Below are 25,013 nucleotides of genomic sequence, written 5' to 3' on the forward strand. Positions count from 1 at the left end.
GCGAAATTCCACATTTGGAAGATTGGAGCTTGAAACCTCTTCAGTAAGGTTCACTGATATGATGTATCTAATAAAGATATTTTCAATAATATAGCTTGCTTTTTTTAGGGGGGGGGGATGTATTTTGTTTAATTTTTCATGCAATTTCATTGTTTCTTTTATTAGAGTGTTTTCTTAAAAGTACTTCAAAAAAACGTATTCCAACAGAAAAAATTCCTAAGATATAATCCCTGTTACCAAACCTCCACTGACAGTTTAGTATTTGGTCCTCTCCTTTGGAAAATTTTCTGCCAGCGCCCTTGCTCGTCCTGAATAGTCTTTAAAGTCTACTAGAATAGCATTCCAGGTACGCTCAAGCTTATGCTTAAAATCTAGTATCTCTTCTAAGAGTTTAACATTTGAAGACCCTTATTAGACCGTAACAGCATATGCTTGATAAAATTTATATATGGTTACATAATAAAAACTGTTATTTACTCCTGAAAAGAATGAAATAGTATGTGTTCACAAATAAGCAAAAATGGAAAATTCCCATTGCACAGAAAATTTATAGTCTTTTAACATCACTAAAAAACAAAGGCAATATCTGTGGATTAATTAAGATCATCAGTCGAGCAGGAAAGCTCCCTCGGTAGAGAAAGCACGGTAAGCCACAGCTTCCCTAATCCAAAATCAAAACAATGGTGGTAAAAAAAAAAATGAGGTTTAGCGCCAGACAAGATTATGTATCTATTTAAGCCGATGCTTCGAGAGATTCTACCATATGGTGTAGTGGTCATGGCTAATTCGACTTAAGTTATAAGCCTCAAGACCCCTTCAATCAAGACACAAAGGCTAGCCTGGCTAATGATCACATAAGCATATTCATGGTAAATCATATTCTGCAAAGTATATTATTTACATAACGTTTCTGGAGCTAAATGTAGGACTTACCCCTATAGAAAATTTTCAAGAGGAAGGAGGAATAAAAAGGGCTAACAGAGTAGATTGCAGATGAATGGGCTCAGAAACAGCAGATGCAAAATGAGAAATCAAAAGCCATAAAGACATTTATAATTCATTACTGTTTAGACATGGGGAGCTGCAGATCCTCAAGGATAATATTGTCCAATAGGCAAAACTTGAAAGTCAATTTGGCTTGAAGAAATTAAAATACATAGCCAGTCAAACTTAAAACGAATAAAAGTTACCCCAAATAAGAGTAGGTTACTGTCCCTAAACTTTCTAAAGGCAGTAGCGTCATTTGTGTTTATTGAAAGCGATTTGTATTTCAAGCAGTGTGTTTTTTTGATTTGTCATAACATCAAAGGAATAATAAGGACATGCTACAAAGGAATAATATCAAAAGGCTTATCAAGGTTTATAAATACGAGTCCTGCTACTTCCCTCCCTCCAAAAATCTTTAAATGGCTCGAGAGGTATTTAAATTTTATTAAAAACAATATATATTTTGAACATTGTGGTTTTGTTAATGGAAGCATAAAAAAAAAAAAAAAAACAAAAAAAACAATATAATTAGTCAAGACGACACGAAACAACTAATGAAAGTAGGCTAATTGTTTAATATATAATAACATTTATTCCTTATAATCACAGCAAGTTTTAATTTTTCGAAGTAATAATAAAAAAAAAAAAAAGGAAATGTTGAAATATATTTTGTTTTCAGTAAAGCGCAAATGAAGATTCAGAAGATTTACGAGACGGTAGCCCTACTCCGTTTAGGGTAATATCTGTTCGTTTTAAGTTTGACTGGATAAGTCATTTTAATTTCTGTTTGTTTTAGGGTTCATTTATTCATCTATATAAATATCTTTTATCTTTATGTGTGACGTGATTATTTATTTTAATTTCTGTTTGTTTTGAGTTCCAATTATTCATTGATAGCTATTCATGTTCGTTTTAAGCACAGTTTATAGAATTATCCAGTAAATTTATCGCAGATCATTTCTGGTCTTCATTCTCGGTGCGAACAAAAAGCTCCTCCCACTTATTTCTGCATTAGCGGGTTAGTGTGTTTTCGTCAATCAATGAGAAATGGTTACAAAGTGCATTATTCGTAATTGCGAAAGCAGAAAAAAACTTGGTGAGCCAGCCAAGTGGTTAGCAAGTGTCCCATCTCACAGGTATGACTTAATTTATATACAAATTATGACTTAATCTATTATTTACATACAGTGGACTCAACTGATGGCCTATGTAGGATTTCATAAAAAAGGGGGGGGGGGGTTGATGAAATTTGTGAAAATAAGGAATTTTTCTTCTTCTAATAACTGGTGGAGTCGGTGTGATGGTTTCAGGGGCGGATCCAGGATTATTTTAGGGAGGGGGCCCAAAATAGGTTGATCCGACTAACTTACGTTATGAGCAAGTTTAATTAATGCAAACTTGCGTTAATTAGGTAAATTACGCTACTTTATACTACTATCGGGGGGGCACCCCTCGCCCCCCCCCTCAGGATCTGCCCCTAGAGGGTTCATCATTTTTTTTTCACGTCGCGTTGTTTTTTTTCTATGCTATTTATTTTCTAGGTAAGACTACTTTCGTTTTCAATCAATGTTTTCGTATGAAATGGGCAGACCTTTCCTGAACTTTAAAAAATAAACACCTCTGTTTGAAAATCTTTGCACTTTGTGAATTTAGATAGAGATAAGGGTTCCTGATTGAGACCAATTTTAGGACTTGGGTTCTAATTATTGGTTGCTGTGGTAAAAGTTGTCACAATAGCCCCATCCAAGAAAATACCAAACGTCTGTTAAGAAGTGTTTTTCGTAAAATTCTTAGGGAACTTTAAAAATTTTATTTCTACTGATCTTAAGTTTAATATGGCCTTTACTTTTCTTTAAAAAAAAAACTTTCTTTTTCGTAAAGTTTTCGTAGTGTATATATATGTATATATATATATATATATATATATATATATATATATATATATATATATATATATATATATATATATATATATATATATATATATATATATATATATATATATATATAAAGTTATATATATATAACTTTCAGAAAATTTTATTTCTACTGATCTTAAGTTTAATATGGCCTTTACTTTTCTTTAAAAAAAAAACTTTCTTTTTCGTAAAGTTTTCGTAGTGTATATATATGTATATATATATATATATATATATATATATATATATATATATATATATATATATATATATATATATATATATATATATATATATATATATATATATATATATATATATATATATATATATATATATATATATATATATATTATATATTTATATATGTATATTTATATCGGCGCGTACAAACAGCTCCTCTCATTTGATCTGCCATCAGCGGTCCAATTACCCTGGAACACGTATTTTGGCAGAAACTTTCTCAAACTGCCTTTGAAACCAACTTGAGACTTCGAAACCTATTTTCAATTCCTAAAAACATCTAATAATAACGTTACACTACTAATGACCGATTTTCATGTATGTATTGGAATAAATTAATTTAAAATTAGTTTCTTCAAAATTAGTGTTCCAACGTTGAAGCCAAGTTTCGCGTCCAAGAGAAATCTGACTTGTCTACCCGTGAAAATATCTAATGCCGCTTATGTTTATATCTGCAAAAACGTTCTCTGGAGCACTCGCACCTCGGTCCGGGTTTTTATAATGGGTGGAATAGGGAATGATCATACTGCTAATTCTATAAACTGTGGTTTTAAGACTGAATTAATAGAGGACTCTATTTCTGATTGTCTTAGGTTTGAATTTGGCCCTTTACTTTTCTTTTAAAAACATCTTTTTTTCATTTTTTTTAAATCAATATTTCAAAGGTTTGAAGCTTCAAATACATCAGTTCCACTGGTGAAGAAGACTCAGATTGATAATAAACATGCCGAATATACGATATTTCAGGGAATAAAATGGCATACTTGTATTTGAGGTGTAACGAAGTTACGAATTAAAAAAAATTCTTTGCTACTACTGTTAGCATCTGCAAATACAAATGGGTTTTATATAGGAACTGAAATTGAATTTAAAAACAAAATTGAAATAGATTTGAAATTTAAGAAGGGTGGAAATTAAGGTTAAGTTGTTATTACAGAAAGGGTGCAAGTCAAATTATGTTTATTAGAAGACTAATACTATCCCGTACCAGCTAGCAGCTGGTAGATTACGTTATCTTTTATAAAAAATTAAACTTAAAACAAAGAAAATGACTAAAATAAAGAAATAAAGCCTAAAACAAGCAGAAGTTGAAATGAACAATGAGGTCAAACCTAAAACAAACAGGAACGACCACAAATGCACGCTGTTTTACCACCCCTTCAACTCCAAAAAGCCTAGACTGTCCTTCTCATTTTATTGAAGAAAATAATAGACCTTGCTCCTTTTTATTAAGATTTAACAATATATCATTTTCTTTAATTATCTCAATGTGTAAACAATGGATTATGAACAGTAATCTGGACAGCGGAAATTTGCGTTTTTAATTACAATCCAGATTATGTATTATTAAAATAACTCCTCATCAGAGACACATAGGACAATTTTATTCCTGACCTGAGACTTTTCTGGGATAACTGACATACATCCACTTGCAGATGGCAGACATATGTCACATAATGCCATTTCTGGTGACACACTTTCCGCATTTTCAAAAAGCCATAATGATCCTGTCCAAAATCTAGCAGTAAGATTGGATGTCAGAAGAAGCAGCTTTCCCTCTGTAATGAAAAAAAATCCAAAACATTTTTTTTTTTTTTTTAGCTATAACAAGTTTCATATGTAACAGTTGTATGTGCATTCTAGTTTAAATGAAATTCTATTTTCTTTAAAGTCTTGTAGGCCTAGAGAGGGAAAGGTTAAATATTTAGTTGAGTGGTTCCCTTTTTTTTTACCTCCATATTAATTTTCAATACAGCAGGCTCAAATTTAAGATAGCAAGTTATCTTCCAAACACTGGTAGTAATCCCTTCGTCTTTGGTTCAGATTATAGGCTTCAATTGACAACTATTTAGCCCTTCAGTGCTAATCAGTAAGTCTATGTGACAACTTAGCTCGATAATAATTGTCTCTTGACACAGAAAGATCAAGCTAAATATACACTGGAGAACATATTTTTGGTGCTTGTGTAAAGTATTTGAAACATAAATTCGAGAAGCCTTTTCCTGGTGTCTCGTTACTAACAGAGTTAGCAATGTATAAGTCAACAATAGCTTCTCTAGGGGGTCTTCCGGGAGCGCCACAGCTTATCGCGTGAACTTTTTATTCTCAGGCCAGTGAACAGCCAATCACTGGGACTTCCGATATTAGTGAGTCGGGGCCAAGTGTATACTTGGAATGGCAGTCCATATTTCGCCTTCGTCTTAGTTAGTTGTTCTTCTCCTACCTTATTCTCTGTGTATGTTTAATCTAACATTATCAAATAAAGACCATGTACCGACGTTTATTGACTATCTCCGAAATTACGTAAACCGTTACATCAGCCAATATAAAAGGCATATAGATAAAGAAGTAGACAGCGGTTTAGAGAGTGGTGGCAAGCGGTTAAAACTAGTGGAGCAAATATCACTAGTGGAAAACCTCCAAGTGACATTTGAGTGACCGTTATAAGTACTTACGACGACATCTTACGCTAAATACTGGCAACATATTGAAGAGCTATTTCGCCCGCTACCAAAATTGCTTGTGATATTGAGCTGCAAATACCGCAAAAGACTGATTAATAAGACATCGAAACGTTACGAGCTATTGAACTTTCTTCTATTCAAAGGGCCTTCTTGAGAGACACTTTCTTTTAAATAAACATTTTGAAATAGGCTGTTACACAATGCCTACTATGGATTTCCTCGCGATAGCTTTTACCTACTAATTCAAATTTCTACAACTGAGTCTCTGGTTGATTTCTACCTTCGCTTAGCTACGTTTGATGTTTTTTTTACCTGATTTTATACAGTCGACGTGTGATCTACATTTGACAGTTTCCAACCAAAATTTAACATTTTGAATTCGATAATCGAAAATTAATTCTCAATCGTGACTCCATTTGACGATAGTAATTTAATTGAGACCAACTGCAAGTGGACTTGAGACAGACTACCTTTCGTAAGTGATTTAACACGGTTAAACAACCCAGTAAATTTTATTTGACCTTTATTGTTAGAAGTGAAGTTTATTGCCCAAAATCTAGCGTCAGTAATTAAAGAACGGTGTTTAAAACCAATATTTAAATTTTTAGAGTAATTGCTTTTTCAAATTTTGATCTCAATATGTCAGTTTTTATTCCTATACTTGATCCTGCGGAAACTGGATATAACAAAAAGGTTGCTTTTGATTTTGTAAAACAGTGGAGGGTAAATAGCATATTTCCACCTCTTTTATTTGACTCAAATGATCCTGATTTCGATCAAGATGAACTTTATTATTACCTTCAAAAGATCAAGACAGGGGTCCCAACAAACCCTCCAACTCCACTGAGCAACACCCCAATTAATCCTCCAATACAACAGCCTCAACGGTCCCAAGTAATAGGATCTCTAATCGACCCTCTTTCAGTAATAACGCCACTCACAAAGTGAGAAAGTGGAAAAATAATTGAGTTTGGTTCGCAGTTACAAAACTTCAGCTCTTGTTAAATTGGTCTGATTCAAGAGCTTTACAGACCACGTAATTTTTGGCCCATGGGTTGTTTCGCCCCTTTTTTGAGCATCTGGATCCCTCGATTATAAATTTGTCAAGTTTAAAACGTGGATTACTTGTAGCACATGCCCCAGGCAAAACAGTTTGCAAAATCGTTGCAGAGTTTGTAGGCGTGGTTCATTTTAAGGGTGAAACGGTATATCTATTCTATAGAAGGATGCAAAAATTAGAAAGGTCATGTAGGGTGTCCTTAGAAGCCAGTGATGATGGTGTAGTCCTTGGAAGACTTGCTCTTAATTTATTCAAGGAGGGGATCAGACCGTTCTACAAACAGTATTTGTTAGAGCATAAGTAGAGAAGGAACTACCATTTCTACAAGGCCCCCGTACCAAACAGGTTTTTCTGGTAGGTATAGTATGCTACCGGTCCTATAGGTAAACATTTCTACAGGTCATTACACCTTTGCCAAGAGGAACGAGTATAACTTGATTGGTGATTAGTATTTTAATAAAAGGAATATTTTGCATTACAATTCATATTAGTAAGATAGTTTAATTCTAAGAGAATAGTTTTTATTTGCAGGGATATTAGTGGAGAAAAAAAAAGTAGTGGTGCATTTACACTTTTGTAGATTAACGATGGACCTGATAGCAGCAGAAGTAGTGAGATACGACGACCTACTTAGGCCGTGGAAATCACTGCGGTCTGTAGAATATGCCTTGAATTGGATATTATGTATGCGAGATATTTTATATCATTAAGCAAGTTCAAGCATGAGGAACAACTATGTTTTGCTGGAAAAGTGAATATTCTCCATATAAATTAACTTCGGTCAGCATTAGATGTGCTATCGAAATATATTGATGATAACAAAATGCATCAGTGAATATTATTATTTTATTTATGTTCAATAAAAATGTCTTGAAATCAATGGTATTTTTTTTCTGTATTATACTAGATTATATTTTGTAGAGTAGAAAAAACGATATCTGGTTAGTCTAATGTTGGTTGTGAGAGAGTTAAGACACAAAAAATTGGATAGATTTTAGAAATATCCAATCATGGGGAACCTAGTTCATATGGAAAAATATTTAATTCTAGCTGGAGATTTTCTGGAGTTGTCTATTCAAAGGAAGACATTTTCTCGAGGAATGCTTGTCGATATAATAAAAACTGATTCTCCATAATTAGACTATTGTATGAAGCTTCTACAACGTGGTCCAAATGAATTTACATGATTTATTGATATATTGATCATGACATGACAAAAGGATATTGTGAATATGCTTTTAAACATTAGTTTAGAAATTTAAGACTTTTTTTAATTGGAAAGATGGTGCTCAAGGATGATTTACTCCTCTCTCTATCTCTCAGACAATTTTTTTTGTTGTTAGCTCAGTTTCATTGCTGTAGTGAGAGTCTCAACACATGAAAAAAGGTTCCATACGTGTCCATTATATAAGTATACACAGGGCAGCCGGTCATCATGTGAGACTTGCACAATGATTGAGGAGCATGATGAAAATTATAGATTATACAACCCGTGTAAATTGCATATAGGATATGCTGTACAAATTAAAGGTTGTAATTCCTATCTTGAAGAGGTTTCTGACTCTCATCCTATAGGTCACCTATGCACCAATTGTCATTATGATAAATGTAATCAGTGTGAGAGTACATACCCCAGTGTGATTGGAATGAACCCTAACCGTGAATTTAGTTTATTGGTACGAGATTGGTATCATCTGGGTTTTAGAGTGTTCTGGAAGGAGGAACCGGGTCAACGATTAAACTGTTTGAACAACAAAAGAACCTGGTTTCTACGTTATCGCTTTGACGACACGGAGTGTTATTATTATAATTCCACTGATTTTTATTTGGCAGTGACGGAAGACGATTCGACACTTGAGTACACTGTTTGTGATATTGCTTCAAATAGGCAAATTGAAACATTTGAATTCTATAGAATGAATGAGAATAGTATCATTGACTATACAAAGAGATATGACAAGAGTGAAGTCACGCTCTACTGTAGAAAATGTGATCCTGACAGTGTACTACATCAGAATCAGTACACTGTGAATTCAAATAATCTACTCGCACTAGTTGTTGTCGACAAATATCTAGTAGTGGACGAAATCTAAAGAGTAGAAAACTCGTTTTTATCATGTATATAATTTTTTTTTAGTAATAAAAAATTTAGCATACATCTGTGTTACATTTTATTCTTAGGGCAATAAAATGGATATTAAATACGATAGTAAGTACAATTTCCACTAGAAAGTTATTCAATTGAGGTAAACCAACGTATATGTTGAGAAACTGCCTGTAGGTATAGCCACGACATCTGAACATGAAAAAGAGTAGTGCATGAAAGCCACATGTCCTAGTCGTTAAATCCTGTACTCTTCGTTGATTTTGAATAATGGTTTTCCCCCTGCTTTCAATACACACACAGAGACGACACACACACAGAGACGACACACACACACTTACTAATTACACAGATACACAACACACACACAGAGAAGAAAAGAAAATAGACAATACACACACACACATACACAGAGACGACACACACATCAATACCACACAGAAACAGAGAAGACACACACAGAGAACACACCTCTTCGCGAGACGACACGCACACAGAGACGACAAACACACAGAGACAACACACACACACAGATACGAAACACCCACACGAAACACAGAGACGACACATGCACAAAGACGACACAAACACACAGAGTCCACTCACACAGAGAGAGGACAAACACACAGAGACGACAGACACAAAGAGACGAATCACACACAGAGAGGACAAACACACATACAAGACACACAGAGACTTCACACACACAGAGAGAAGACAGACACACATAGACGAAACTCCTATAGAGACAACACACACACACAGATAAAACAACCAAACAGAGACGGCACGAATACAAACACACAGACGACACTCAAAGAGGCGACTTACACATACAGGAGACAAACGCACAGACAAGAGACAAACACAGAGAAGTCACAGAGAGAGAGACGACACACAAACAAAAACGACACACACAAAGAGACGACTTGCACATCGAGAAGACACACACACAGAGACTATAAACACACAGTCATGACACACAGAGAGAGACTACACGAAAACAGATACGACACACGCACAGAGAAAACACAAACACAGATACGAAACACACAAAGCGACGACACATGCACAGAGAGGACAAACACACAGACACGACACACACACACAGAGACGACACACACATAGAGACGACACAGACATAGGGAGGACAGACACACAGATCCGAAACACCCCCAGAGACGACACACACACAGAGACCACTCACACACACAGAGGCCAAACACACAGAGACGACAGACACAAACAGACGAATCACACACAGAGAGGACAAACACACAGACACGACACAGAGACGACACATACACAGAGACGACACACACACACACAGAGTCAACACACACAGAGAGACGAGACACACACACACACACAAATCACAAACACACATAGAGATGACCCACACAAATAGACGTCACACACACACAGATATGAGAAATATATAGGGACATCGCACACAAAGACACTACGCACACACACACACACACAACAACGAAACAAAGACGACACAAACACACACACACAGACGACACACACACAGAGACGACACACTCAAAGTTACGACTTACACATAGAGACTACAAACACACAGAGACGACAAGCACACAGAGACGACACACACAAAGAGACGACACACACACACAGATACGAAACACACATAGGGACGACACACACATAGAGACAACACACACACACACAGACAACATCCACACAGAGACGACACAAACACACACAAATATACTACACACACACAGATACTAAACAAAAAATGAGACTAATTACACAAAGATACGAATAAAACAAATAGACGACAACCACACACACACTACACACACACACAGACACAGAGACGAAACACACATAGAGACAACACAGACACAGAGACGACACACACACACAGAGACGACAACACATAGAGAGACGACAAACACACAGAGACAACAAACACACAGAGACAACACACACACACAGATAAGACACACACACAGTTAAGACAAATTCACAGATAAGACACACACACAGACTCCACTCACCCAGAGAGAGGACACACACCCTGATACTACAGAAACAAAGACACTACGCACACACACAGAGGACAAACACACACACATGCCACATAGAGACGACACTTGGACAGAGACGATACACACACACACACAGAGTCAACACACACACAGAGAGACGATATATGGCATATCTTGTGAAATAATTTATGTCTTATGATCAATTTAATTTTTTTTTTTTAATAAAGTAGTTTTTTTTTTATTAATGAAACAAATAAAAACACGCACACAGAGAGAACACACACACACAGAGACGACACCCAAACACGGACGACACACACACAGAGACGACAAACACAAAGTGACGACTTACACATAGAGACGACACACACACACACACACAGACACGACAAAAAACAAACAGAATAGACACATATAGACGACACACACACACACACAGATTACAAACACACTGAGACAAAACACACACACAAAGAGACGACACACACACACACACACACACACAGATACGAAACACACACAGAGAACACACACACACACAGACGACACACACACAGAGAACACACACACAGAGACTACATACTCAAAGTGACTAATTACACAGAGAGACTACACAGATACACACACATACACAAAGACACAAGACAAAACACACAGAGACGAGAAACAGATAGTAGACACACACACACACACACAGATGTAAAACACAATGAGACAACACACACACACAAAGAGACGACACACGCACAGAGATGACATACACAAATAGATGACTTAGACAAAGACACGACACACACACCCAAAAACACAATAAAACTAAAACTCAGACCAACAGTATATCACAAAAACAATAACTCAAACACAATCACTCACTCAATCTATCACACACACACACACCCACACACAACCGCACACGCGCAAACACACACACTCACGCCCCCACACAGACACATATACACACACACACACACACACACACACACACACACACACACACACACACACACACACACACACACACACACACACACACACACACACACACACACACACACACACACACACACACACACACACACACACACACACACACACACACACACACACACACACACACACACACACACACACACACACACACACACACACACACACACACACACACACACACACACACACACACACACACACACACACACACACACACACACACACACACACACACACACACACACACACACACACACACACACACACACACACACACACACCCACCCATTCACACACACACTCACACACACACTCACACACTCTCACTCACACTCTCTCTCTCACACTCTCTTTCTCTCACACTCACACTCACGCACTTTTACACACACTCTGAGGGACACACACACACACACAGAAAAACATAGACATATACAGAAACAGACAAATACAAACAGACAAATACACACAAACACCTACACACAAACACACACACACAAACACACACACAAACACACACCCAGACACACACACAGACACACAGTGCCACTCAGAGAGACACACACACACACACAGAGAGACACACACACACACACACACACAGACACACACCCACAGAGACAACACCCACACAGAGACGAGACACACACACACATAAACACAGACACAACACGAACACACAGAGAGACGACACACACACACACACACACACACACACAGACAGAGACGACAAAACACACAGAGACGAGACACATAGAGACGACACACACACAGATGACAAACGCACGGAGACAACACACACACACAAAGAGACGACACACAACCACATACCCACACAGAGACGACCCCCACCAAGAGACGACACACGCACAAAGACGACACACACACACAGAGCACACACGGGTAGAACCCTCACCACCCCGGTCAGGTTAGGTTAGATTAAATTAAGTTACCTAACATTTCTAGGTTAACTTACATCAGGTTAAGTGGTGCGCCAGTGGTGTTTGTGTCGTCTCTGTGTGGATGTTGTCTCTGTGTGTGTGTGTGTTGTCTCTATGTGTACGACGTCCCTATGTGTGTTTCGCATCTGTGTGTGTGTGTGACGTCTCTATGTTTGTGTCTCTATCTGTGTCGTCTCTGTGTGTTTGACTTCTCTGTGTGTGTGTCGTCTCTATGTGTAAGTCGACACTTTGAGTGTGTCGTCTCTGTGTGTGTTTGTGTAGTCTCTGTGTGGTTTGTGTCTGTGTGTGTGTGTGGTGTCTCTCTGCGTTTTTCGTCCCTATGTGTGTGTTGTATTTATGTTTGTGGGATGTGTCTGTGTGGGGGTCGTCTAAATACGTGTGGTTCTGGTCTGTGTGTGTGTGTGTGTCTCGTGTCTCTGTTTGTGTTGTCTCTGTGTGCATTTGTCGTCTCTGTCAAGGTGTCATCTCTATGTGTTGTTACTGTGTGTTTGGCAACGGTTGATGTATTTCGTCTCTTTGTGTCTGTCGTCTCTGTGTGTTTGGCCCGTGGTTGTGTGAGTGGACTCTGTGTGTGTGTGTAATCTCTGTGTGTGGTTTGCAGCCGTTATTTTGTCATCTCTATGTCTGTGTTTTCGCTATGTGTTAGTCGTATCTGGTGGATTGTGTCTTTTATGTGTGTTTGTCATCTCTGTGCGTGTGTAGTCGCTTTTTGTGTTTCGTATCTTTGTGTGTGTTGTCTCAGTGTGTTTGTCGTATATGTGTTGGTTTCGTCTCTATATGTGTTTAGTCTCTGTGTGTTTTTCGTCTCTGTTTGTGTGTTGTCTCTATGTGTAAGTCGTCTCTTTGTGTGTGTCGTCTCTGTGTGTGTGTCGTCTCTCTATCTGTGTCGTATCTTTGTGTGTGTCGTCTCTGCGTGTGTGTAGTATCTATGTGTATGTCATCTCTTTGTGTGTGTAGTCTGTGTGTGTCGTCTCTGTGTGGATGTTGTCTCTGTGTGTGTGTTGTCTCTCTGTTAGTGTTGTCTATTTGTCTTGTTTTTCTCTGTGTGTGTGTGTGACGTGTATATGTGTCGTGTCAGTGTGTTTGTACTCTATGTGTGTGTTTAGGATCTTTTTGTGTGCCGTCCCTGTGTATCTGTCCTTTCAGTGTGTGTGTGGACTCTGTGTGTGTGTGTCGTCTCTTTGTGTGTTTCGTATCTGTGTGTGTGTGTTGTCTCTGTTTGTGTTTGTTGTCTCTATGTGCGTGTCGTCTCTCTACTTGTTGTAGTCTCTTTGTTCTTGTCGTCTCTTTGTCTGTGGTGTCTCTTTGTTTGTGTCGTCTCTGTGTATGTGTGTGTGTCTTGTATTTGTTATTGTAGTCTGTGTGTGTGTGTAGTATCTAAGTGTAAGTAGTCAATTTTTGTTTGTAGTCTCTGTGTGTGTGTCGTCTCTGTGTGTGTATTGAAAGCAGGGGGAGAACGGTTATTCAAAATCAACGAAGATTACAGGATTTAGCGACTTTGTGGTTTTTTAAAGACATGTTGCTTTCATACACTATTCTTTTTTATGTTCAAATATAATGGCTATACCTACAAGCAGTTTCTCGACATATACGTTGACTTACCTCAATTGAACGACTTTCTAGTGGAAATTATACTTACAAGTGTATTTAATATTTATTTTAGTTCCCCGAGAATAAAATGTTCCAAAGATATATGTTAAATTGTTTGTTATTAAAAAAAAACTATATACATGATAAAACTACTTTTCTACTCTTTAGATTTCATCCACTACTAGGTATTTGTCGACAACAACTAGTGCAGGTAGATTAATTGAATTCACAGTGTACTGATCCTGATGTCGTGCAATGTCAGGGTCACATTTTCTACAGTAGAGTGTGAATTCACTCTTGTCATATCTCTTTTTATAGTCAATGATACTATTCTCATTCATTCTATAGAATTCACATGTTTAAATTTGCTTTTTTGAAGCAATATTACAACCAGTGTCCTAAAGTGTCAAATCGCCTTCTGTCACTGCCAAATAAAAATCAATGGATTTATAATCATAAGACTTAGTGTCTTCACAATAGTAACGTAGAAACAATGTTCCTTTGTTGTTCAGACAGTTGAATCGTTGACCCGGTTCCTCCTCCCAGAACAATCTAAAACCAAGATGATACCAATATCGCACGAATAAAATAAAATCACGGTCAGGATTCTTTCCAATCATATCGGGATATGTACTCTCTCACTGATTATATTTATCATAATGACAATTGGAGCATAGGTGTCCTCTAGGATGAGACTCACACACCTCTTAAAGACAGAAATTACATCATATAATTCGTATAGCAAATCCTCTATGCAATTTGCAAGGGTTGCATAATGTACACTTTTCATCATACTCATCAATCATTGTACAATTCTCAAATGATGACCAGCTGCCCAGTGAGTACATACATAATGGATATGTATGGAACATTTGTCATGTGTTGTAGCTCTCACTACCACAATGAAACTGACCTAGCAAAAAAAAAAATTGTCTGAGACAGACAGAGAGGAGTAAATCATCCTTGAGCACCATCTTTCTTATGAAAAAAAGTCCTAAATTTCTAAACTAATGTTTAAAAACATATCCACAATATCATTTTGTCGTGTCGTGATCAATTTATCAATAAATTGTGTAAATGCATTTGGACCACGATATAGAAGCTTCATACGATAGTCTAATGATGGAGAATCAGTTTTCATTATATCGACAAGCATTCCTCGAGAAAATATCTTCCTTTGAATAGAGAACTCTTGAAAATCATCGTCTAGAATTAAATGTTTTTCCATATGAACTAGATTCCTCATGATTCGATCTTTCTCGAATCTATCCAATTTTTTTAGTCCTAACTCTCTCACGATCAACTTCAGACTAACCAGAATTTCTTTTTTCCACTCTAAAAGATATACGCTTGTCTACTATAGAAAAAAAAATACCATTGATTTAGAAACAGTTTTATTGAACATAATTACAATAATAATATTCACTGATTCAGTGTGTTATCATCAATATATTTTGATAGTATATCTAATGATGACCGAAGTTTATTTATATGGAGAATATTCACTTTCTAGCAAAACATAGCTGCTCTTCCTGTTTAAATTTGCTTAATGATATCACGTATCTAGCATACATAGTGTTCCATTCAAGACATAGTCTACAGCCAACAGTTATTTCCACAGCTACATTAGGTACTCGTATATCGTTGCTGCTGCTGCTGTCGATTCCATCATTAATCTCCAATAGTGTAAATGCACCACTCATTTTTTTTCTCCACTAATATCCTTGCAAATAAAAACTATTCTCTTTGAATTCAATTCTCTTACTAATATGAATTGTAAAGAAAACTATTCCTTTTATTCAAATCCTAATCACCAATCAAGTTATACTCTTGGCAAAGGTGTAATGACCTGTAGAAATGTTTACCTATAGGACCGGTAGCATACTATACCTACCAGAAAAACCTGTTTGGTACGGGGGCCTTGTAGAAATGGTAGTTCCTACTCTACTAGCATAGTGCAGAAATTTTTTGTTTAGGTGATGCGTACAAGGTTGCAAAACAATATGAACAGATAGAACAGATAGTGGGGGAAGGAGAGACGTCTTCTTCTTCCGATGAATTTCTTTCTGCTATGACGAGGGTGAAATTTGGACTCAATGATGAAGGTTTGCAAGGTCGTGGGCGTGGAAGTGTTCATGGTCAGGTAAGTTACAATAGTAGGCATAGTAGTGATAGATATTGTGATGAGAGAGGAAAAGAGTGTCTTACTCGTGGGGGGAGACACAGCATTATGGAATGCTATGCAAAATGCGAATCATGCGGGAAACCAGGTCATCCAGCGTTTAACTGTTTCAGTAAGGGTAGGCAGTATGAAAAGAGGGATACGCGTTATAAAAATGTACAGTTTTTTATTTTTCCTAATGTGGATTACAAGGTAATTTTCCGATGAAACATTTTGCATGCTCTGAATTAAACAATTGACCTCCATACAAATACCATTACATTTGGGTTATCAGCTAGACAGAATAACATCTGCAATTTTCAGTCGTTTTGTACAGGTAGCGTTGTATGACCAAAAGCCATTTAGGTCGGCCCTGGAACTATGAAAATTATTCAATTAAGCTTCAGATCCAGAGATGGATCTGAGATCCAGAGATGGATGGAGCTAATGACATTGCAGACGGTTCTACAGTTTTATTCTACCCTTCAGATGATTTAGTAGACAATTTAAAATACTCACTACACGTGGTCACTCGTAATGCTAGTTTGGTGGTTATCTTTAATGACGGGGACAAGGTAATAAAACTGTCTCGCCGCACGATTTTGGGAGAGTTTGAGGAAATTTCTAACGAATTAATTGAGGCTGCTAAGGCAGATATAAAAATAAAAACCGAGAGAGATTACTTAGGTTTAGACCATGAACACATAGGACAACTTCAAAGAGAGTATAACACATTAAAAACTTTAATTGAATACCTTGAGGTGATAGGAAAAAGGTCAAAAGGCTGTATCGCTACCCAGGATAGGGAGCTGGTTTTAATGTCCTGCGAGATGAGGTTGATGCCTCGCGGGATGGTTTTGATGCAGTGCGAGATGGTATTGATGCCTCGCAGGGCGGTTTGGCTACCCATGGAAAGGGAGCTGGTTTTAATGTCCGCCGAGATGAGGTTGATGCCTCGCGGGATGGTTTTGATGCACAGAGAGATGGTATTGATGCCTCGCAGGGCGGTTTGGCTACCCATGGAAAGGGAGCTGGTTTTAATGTCCCGCGAGATGAGGTTGATGCCTGGTGGGATAGTTTTGATGCACTGCGAGATGGTATTGATGCCTCGCAGGGCGGTTTGGCTACCCAGGGAAAGGGAGCTGGTTTCAATGTCCCGCAAGATGAGGTTGATGCCTCGCGGGATGGTTTTGATGCACTGCGAGATGGTATTGATGCCTCGCAGGGCGGTTTGGCTACCCATGGAAAGGGAGCTGGTTTTAAGGTCCCGTGGGATGATTTTGATGCCTCGTGGGATGGTTTTGATGCGTAGCGCTAATAGTAATCTAGAGATATCACCAGTAGTACTGCCATTTGTCGAACCCCAAGTTAGTACAACAAACCCAAATAGGTCAAAACTGAGGCGTTACGCAGCACCAAAACCCCGAGGATTTTATTGGGAATAATATCTTGACGTCATTGCAGCATGGTATGCCAATCAAACTGCAATGGTTGACATATCTATTCTATCTGTCTTCTTTATAATTTTATGCATTTTCATTTATTTATCACTGGTATTTTCAGGATCAATTAGCCTTTCTCGGTACGTCCTTTAGCTCTAATCTGAAATTTATACATAATCTCAACTTTCCTTGTCCTCATCAAATTCAGGGGTATGGGGAACAAGTCTATTTTTAAAGTATACAGAGAAAAATGAAGTGTTAAAATATCCAGTTTCCGACTACTGTTGTTAGTGTGGTTCGTTTATACTATGTAAGTGTTTACTTATGTAAGTATTGTGTAGTGTTTATATTATGTAATTGTTACTATTTTATGCTGTACAATGTTAGTAGGTGAGAAGTGAATAATTTGGGAAGGGTATTGAATGTTTTGAATTCAATTAAAGTTTGAGGGTTTAATAATAAGGGGATAGCCAAACTTGGGAAATTTAACTTAAAACAGGGGGGAGAATCTGTAAAGTATTTGAAACATAAATTCTAGAATTCTTTTCCTGGTATCTCATTACTAACAGAGTTAGCAATGTATATGTCAACAATAGCTTCTCTAGGGGGTCTTCCGGGAGGGCCAAAGCTTATCATGTGAACTTTTTATTCTCAGGCCAGTATACAGCCAATCACTGGGACTTCCGATATTAGTGAGTCGGGGCCAAGTGTATACTTGGAATGGCAGTCCATTTTTCGCCTTTGTCTTAGTTAGTAGTTCTTCTGCTACCTTATTTTCTGTGTATGTTTATTCTCACATTATTAAATAAAGACCATGTACCGACGTTTATTGACTATCTTTGAAATTACGTAAACCGTTACATCAGCCAATATAAAAGGCATATAGAAAAGAAGTAGACAGAGGTTTACACTTGCATGGACTAAGACACAAACAAATATGTGAATCACAAAGTGAAAAAAATAACATTTATCGGAGTTTAGCCTTTAGTACAAAACTAGTAGTGCAAAGACCATTTTATCTTGCGTGTTTACATTTTTTTTTTTCCAGCCTCAAGATACAGGGGAGATTTTATTTTGAAGTTGGGAGTGGGAGCTATAAATGGCAAGTTTGGAAATCTAGTGCTTCTTTTAGGAATTAATTTAAAAACAATTTTTTCCGAAAATGAAGTTTTTCAAACAGAAGTAATGCGCCATATTAAAGAATTATATGAGCAGAAATAAAAAGGTAATATAGCAACACAACTTGAAATGAATAGAAATTACTATCAGTGATTTCGAATCATTGGTCTCAAAGGCGAGGGCTCTATTCCTGCTGTGGCCAGGTATTTGGTTTGGAACGGGGGTCAGTGGCATGACTCTGTAAGCTTAGCCAGAGTCGACCCAGCTCAAATGGGTACCTGGAGAAATCTGGAGAAGGTAAGCAGAAAGGGTGTGCGATAGCACAGGATGGCTGGCCCCCAACACCACATTGCACTTCCTGGCTGAAGGGCCTTGAAATGGAGATCAGCATCGCCAGTTTGGACTGTCTAGTCTGTCTAGGACTGTCTACGTGTCTAATGCCTTATCCTTTATCTTTTTACCTTCACCTTTTAAAAGTAACAGATGACACTACTCTTTCCTCCCCCAAGAAACCTGTAAATGACTTGAGCATTGTTTGCATTTAACTGAAAACAACATGTATTTTGCCTAGCATGGTTTTTATTCGTCAAAACATCCTCAACAACAGCAAAAAATAGTCATAATAATCGAAATTACTCTAAAGAAATAACAAAGTAGACTGATTGTTTAACCTAAGATTATATTAATTCCTGGAAGTCTGACCCATTTATGATTTTCAAGATGTTATGATTAGGAAAGATAAACTGTTTAAAATAAAATTTTATCTCCATAAAGTACAAATGATGCTCTGACCTTTAAAAGGTTTAGAGGGCGGTAGCCTTACGAATGTGTATGGCAATTACTGTTCATTTTAAAATTGACTAGATTATTCATTTAAAAATTTTTTCGTTTTTAGTTACATTTATTTATTTATAACGTGTGTTAATTATCTTTATGCTTGATGTGATCATTCATTTTAATTTGTTTATTTTGGGTTTAATTTATTCATCAATAGTAAATTCTGTTCTTTTTAGGGTTCAATATAGCTCTTTCTGTTCCTTTGGAAAGTTTCTTTTGTGGAATTAATTAAAAAAAAAAACTTTCCAAAAAAGAAGTTTTTCAAAGAAAAGTAAAGGCAATTTTAAACTTATGATCAGCAGATACAAATACCAGTAAAAATTCAAACTCAAAACGACCAGAAATAACGATTAAAGAATAAATGAAACCCAAAACGAACAGAAATTAAATAAACAATCATAGCAAAAAAACATACGACAAGTAATAATATAAGCATCACTCATATCAAAATCTTATGCTGGAAGTCAAAGAACAGAAGCTGTATACCTAAACCAAAAAAGACTAGAATACTGTACAGACCACTGAGTAAAAGCTTCATCCAAGCGTTTGGCAGATGGATTGCGAACTTCGATTTCGCTGCAATCTGTGCTATAACTGACATCGATGAAAAGGTCAAGACACTATATTCGACTCTGCAACAAATATACAGCAAATTCTTTCCTGTCAAAATGCGCTTGGTCTGTGAAACAGATAAGCCGTGGCTAAACTCAGAGCTCAAAATAATGATAAAAAAACGATGCAATCTCCATGCCGTGGGAGAAGTATCGGAGGGGAACAAGTTGAGAAACAAAGTCGTTTCAGCCCTCCGCGTATCTAGGAAAAGGTATATACGGGAAAAAGTAGCTCCACACCTCAAGTCAGATTCCCACAAGTGGCACGACGCAGTAAAAAGGCTTACTGGAAAACAGAAAAGGACTGAAGTATGGATCAGCAAAATAGACGGGAGTTTAATCAGAGCCTCGGATGTGCCACATACCCAGGTGAACTCCCTGTAAAGCTACTGAAAGAGTACTCACATTTTCTAGCCAAACACATGGCATCAATCATAAATCAGTGTTTCTCAGAATAATCGTTCCCAAAATTGTGGAAAGCTGCCTATGTGCGGGTCATTCCCAAAGTAAAGGCATCCCAGTCCTGCGACCAGCTGAGATCTATATCCATAACTCCCAACTTGGCTAAAGTGGCCGAAGGTTTTATCCACCATGCCCTATTACAGCAGATTGCACCCTCAATAGACACTTACCAATATGGCTGTATACGGCAGTAGCACGGCAATATACCTATTACGGATGTACCATTTGATAGTTGATTGGCTGGACAGCCCAAACAGTGTTATCGACTTACTTTTGGCAGACTACAGGAAAGCATTCGACCTTATAGAGCACCTCATTGCACTGAAAATCTTAAAGAGATTGGGAGCTGGAAAAAACTTGCTGCTATTAGTGAGAGACTTTCTGCGAGGGCGACGGCAATAGGTATATCCGTTATTTGCCGATGATATCCACTCTGAGAGGACCGAACTTACTTGTGGCTGTCCCCAAGGAACGAAACTAGCTGCCCTTTTATTCCTTGCAGTCATCAATAAAACCCTTGCAAAATTTGAGGAGCGTTTCAAGTTCGTTGACGACTTGTCTTCGCTTCTCAAATACATAGTAGAAAACGCAGTAGCAAAACAGCAATTCGAACAAGCAGTTTTTTCGGACTTCGTTAACCAATGTAAATCTAATAGCCTGCAACTGAACGAGCAGAAATTGAAAGTTCTACGCTTCAACAAGCTCAAACGAGATATTACAATACCAGTTGTTCTTTTTCCAACTGTTTCGTCCGCGACAATACTAGGTGTGACTTTTACAAGCGATTGCTCGTTTAAACTGCACGTAGACAATACCGTACGCAAAGGACACTACTCAATCCAAAGTTTAACGAGTATGCGAAGGCTGGGTTTCTCAGATCGTCAGCTCTTACTGGCTTACGCGACATACATCAGGCCAATCCTTGAATATTGTTGTCTTGTCTGGGGTCCCCAAGCACAAAACACTGCCTACATGTCTGAGGAACTAAAAGACGTTCAAAGACGTGCTACTAACATAATTCTTGGACCCAAGTTTGAGAGTTACGAGCATGCCCTTGTGGTTATGAGCTTGCCCACTTTGTTCGCCAGAAGACACGATTTGATAATGAAATTCGGGAAATCACTCATGTCAAACGAGAAACGTCGCTCAATTCTTCCTCCAACCGCGCCGACCCCAAAACTCACCAGGCATCAGAACAGACTACAACCCGTCAAGTGCCGAACGAACAGATTTGCAAACTCCTTCGTACCATATTGTGTTAGTGTATTAAATAAGTGATATTTTTTTTAAATGACTGTAAAAATAGCATAATTTAGCGTTCAGTTTTGTTTGCTACAAAGCTATTTGATTAAACAAATACGAATATCCAAACCAACAATCATATCCACACCACTCATAATGGCCACTCAAATCCAAACCAACAATCATATCCAAACCCATCATAAAAGCCAGTCATATCCAAACCACTCATAATAGCCACTCATATCCATTATCATATCCAAACCACTCATAATAGCCACTCATATTAAAACCAACAATCACATCCAAACCAACGATCATATCCAAACCAACAATCATACCCAAACCACTCATATCTAAATCAATCATATCCAAACCACTCATAATAGTCACTCATATCCAAACCAACAATAATATCCAAACTGACAATCGTATCCAAACCAACAATCATTTCCAAAGCAAGAATCATATCCATACCAACAATCATATCCAAACGAACAATTATATCCAAACCAACAATCATATCCAAACCACTCATAAAAGCCCCTCATATCCAAACCAACAATCATATCCATATCAACAATCATATCCAAACCAACAATCATATCCAAACCAGTCGTAAAAGAAACTCATATCCAAATCAGCAATCATATCCAAAGCAACAATCATATCCATACCAACAATCATATCCTAACCAACAATGATATCCAAACCAATGCTATTTTTCCTATGGATGTCACGGAAATCCCATGTTAATCTGCTATCTGCCCCGTAGAAGTGCCTAAAGCCGCACAACTCCCTTCCTTAACTGTAAAACCTAAAGCTTACTGCGACATTGGCGCTTCACTGAGAACGAATTATATTACAAATATTTTCTTTTCCAGTTCTTACAGCATTGACAATGAAAATAAAATTACAGTGAAATAAAATCTTGAAGTGGTCAATCTTTCAACAATTAATATCATTATATATCAATATTCAGTTTGATTTTGTTTATACTTTCCAAGACTGTTCAAGACACATATAGTATTCAGTAAAGCGCCAATGAAGCAATAGGTTTTAGACTTTTACAGTTCTTGTTTGTAGTGATTTTTGTTCGTTTCAAGCTTGATTTGCATATTCAATTTAAGTTTCACTCGTTTTAAGATTTATTTATTCATTTACATTAGCATCTATTGTCTGTTTGTTTGCACTGATTCTTTATTTAATTTCTGATCGTTTTGAGTTTCATTTATACTTCAATAGCAAATTTTTTTTTTTTCGTTGTAAGCTTGATTTGGATATTCAATCTAAGCATTACTCGCTTTAAGATCTATTTATTCATTTATATTATTACTTGTTGTATGTTTTTTTTGCTATGATTGTTTATTTAATTTCTGTTCGTTTTGGGTTTCATTTATTCTTAACTGTAATTTATGGTCGTTTTGAGTTTGAATTTTAACAGGCATTTTTTTCTGCTGATCTTAAGTTTAGAATGGACTTCACTTTTCTTTGAAAAACTTCTTTTTCGGAAAGTTTTTTTCTAATTAATTTTTGTTCGTTTTTGATTGCAAAAAGTTTCAAGTTTATCAAAATACATTATTTCAAAATCAAACTTTTTTTTTTCAAATCAAACGTTCATCAAAGCATCAAAGTAACAATATAAACGTAAAAAAAAGGGTTTGAGTCCACCTCGGAGTTTGTATTATCTGATGTTGTTATCTGACCCAGGGCATAACTTACAACGCCTATCCTCGGGCCCTGGGGGTTTTTGTTGACCCCGGAGTTTTAATATCTGATGTTTGAAACTATTTTTAACTAAGTTAACGTCACAACAATTTTATCGGATGGTTTTGGGGAAGAAAAGGCGTGGATGGGGGAGGGGCTAGTTGCCCTCTGATCTCTTTTGATTTGACTCTTAAAAACTGAACTAGAACTTTCAATTTCCAATTAAATGAGCCCTCTCTGAAGTTTATACGAGCATCCCTTTCAAAAGAACCATACACGGCCCAAGGACATAACTTACAACCCCTGCCCCCCGGGCCCTGGGATGAGAAGACATCAGAATTTTTTTATCTGACAATTGAACTATTTAAAAAAAATGGCTATCTCAAAATTTGTATCGGATGGGTTTAGGGAAAAAAGGGCGTGAGGTGGAGTTTGTTACCCTCCAATCTCTTTTGACTCTTAAAAATTAAACTAGAAATTTCAATTTCCATTCAAATGAGCCCTCTCTGAAGTTTAAACGAGCATCCCTTCCATGAGAACCATATACGCCACAAGGGCATAACTTGAAGCACCTGCCCCCGGGCTCTAGGGGGTTGTATCGACACCGGAGTTTTTTTTTATCTGACCTTTGAACTATTTTTAACAAAATGAAAATCTCAAAATTTTTATCGGATAGATTTGGGGGAAAGAGGCATGGGGGGGTAGTTGCACTCTTGTCTATTTTCACTCTTAGAAACTGGATTAGAACTTTCAATTTTGAATCAAATAAAACCTCTTTGAAGTTTACACGAGTATCCGTTCCATAATAGCTTTATATGCCCGCCAGACATAACTTAAAACACCTACCGTGGTCCCTGAAGGACTGTGTCGATCCCGGACTTTTCGTTATATGATCTTTGAACCATTTTGAAGAAATGACTCTCCCAAAGTTGTTATCGGATGGGTTTGAGGAAAATAGGGCGTGGAGGGGGGGGGGGCTAGTTGCCCTCCGATCTCTTTTGACTCTTTAAAAGTGAAAGAGAACTTTCAATTTCCAATCAAATGAGCCCTCTCCGAAGTTTATATGAGCATCCCTTCCATAAGAACCATATATGCCC

The 25,013-nt window shown here is 37.2% G+C and overlaps 1 protein-coding gene across 1 annotated transcript in view; it reads right to left on the minus strand.

Annotated features, from left to right (window-relative positions):
* The window catches only part of LOC148952142 (methylosome protein WDR77-like), a 56,540-nt gene extending 33,808 nt beyond the window's left edge, over positions 1-22,732 (minus strand). Inside the window, exons 1-2 of the mRNA XM_089089141.1 lie at positions 22,615-22,732; positions 4,545-4,708 (exon numbers count right to left, since the gene is read on the minus strand). Of these exons, the coding sequence (XP_088945267.1) occupies positions 4,545-4,708; positions 22,615-22,732 (282 nt within the window). The remainder of the gene's footprint in view (positions 1-4,544; positions 4,709-22,614) is intronic.
* Between the last annotated feature and the right edge of the window lie 2,281 nt (positions 22,733-25,013).

Source organism: Artemia sp. Qi Xiang Cuo, chromosome 5 (genome assembly GCF_049724085.1).
Source record: "Artemia sp. Qi Xiang Cuo chromosome 5, ASM4972408v1, whole genome shotgun sequence".
Classification (NCBI taxonomy): Eukaryota; Metazoa; Arthropoda; class Branchiopoda; order Anostraca; family Artemiidae; genus Artemia; species Artemia sp. Qi Xiang Cuo.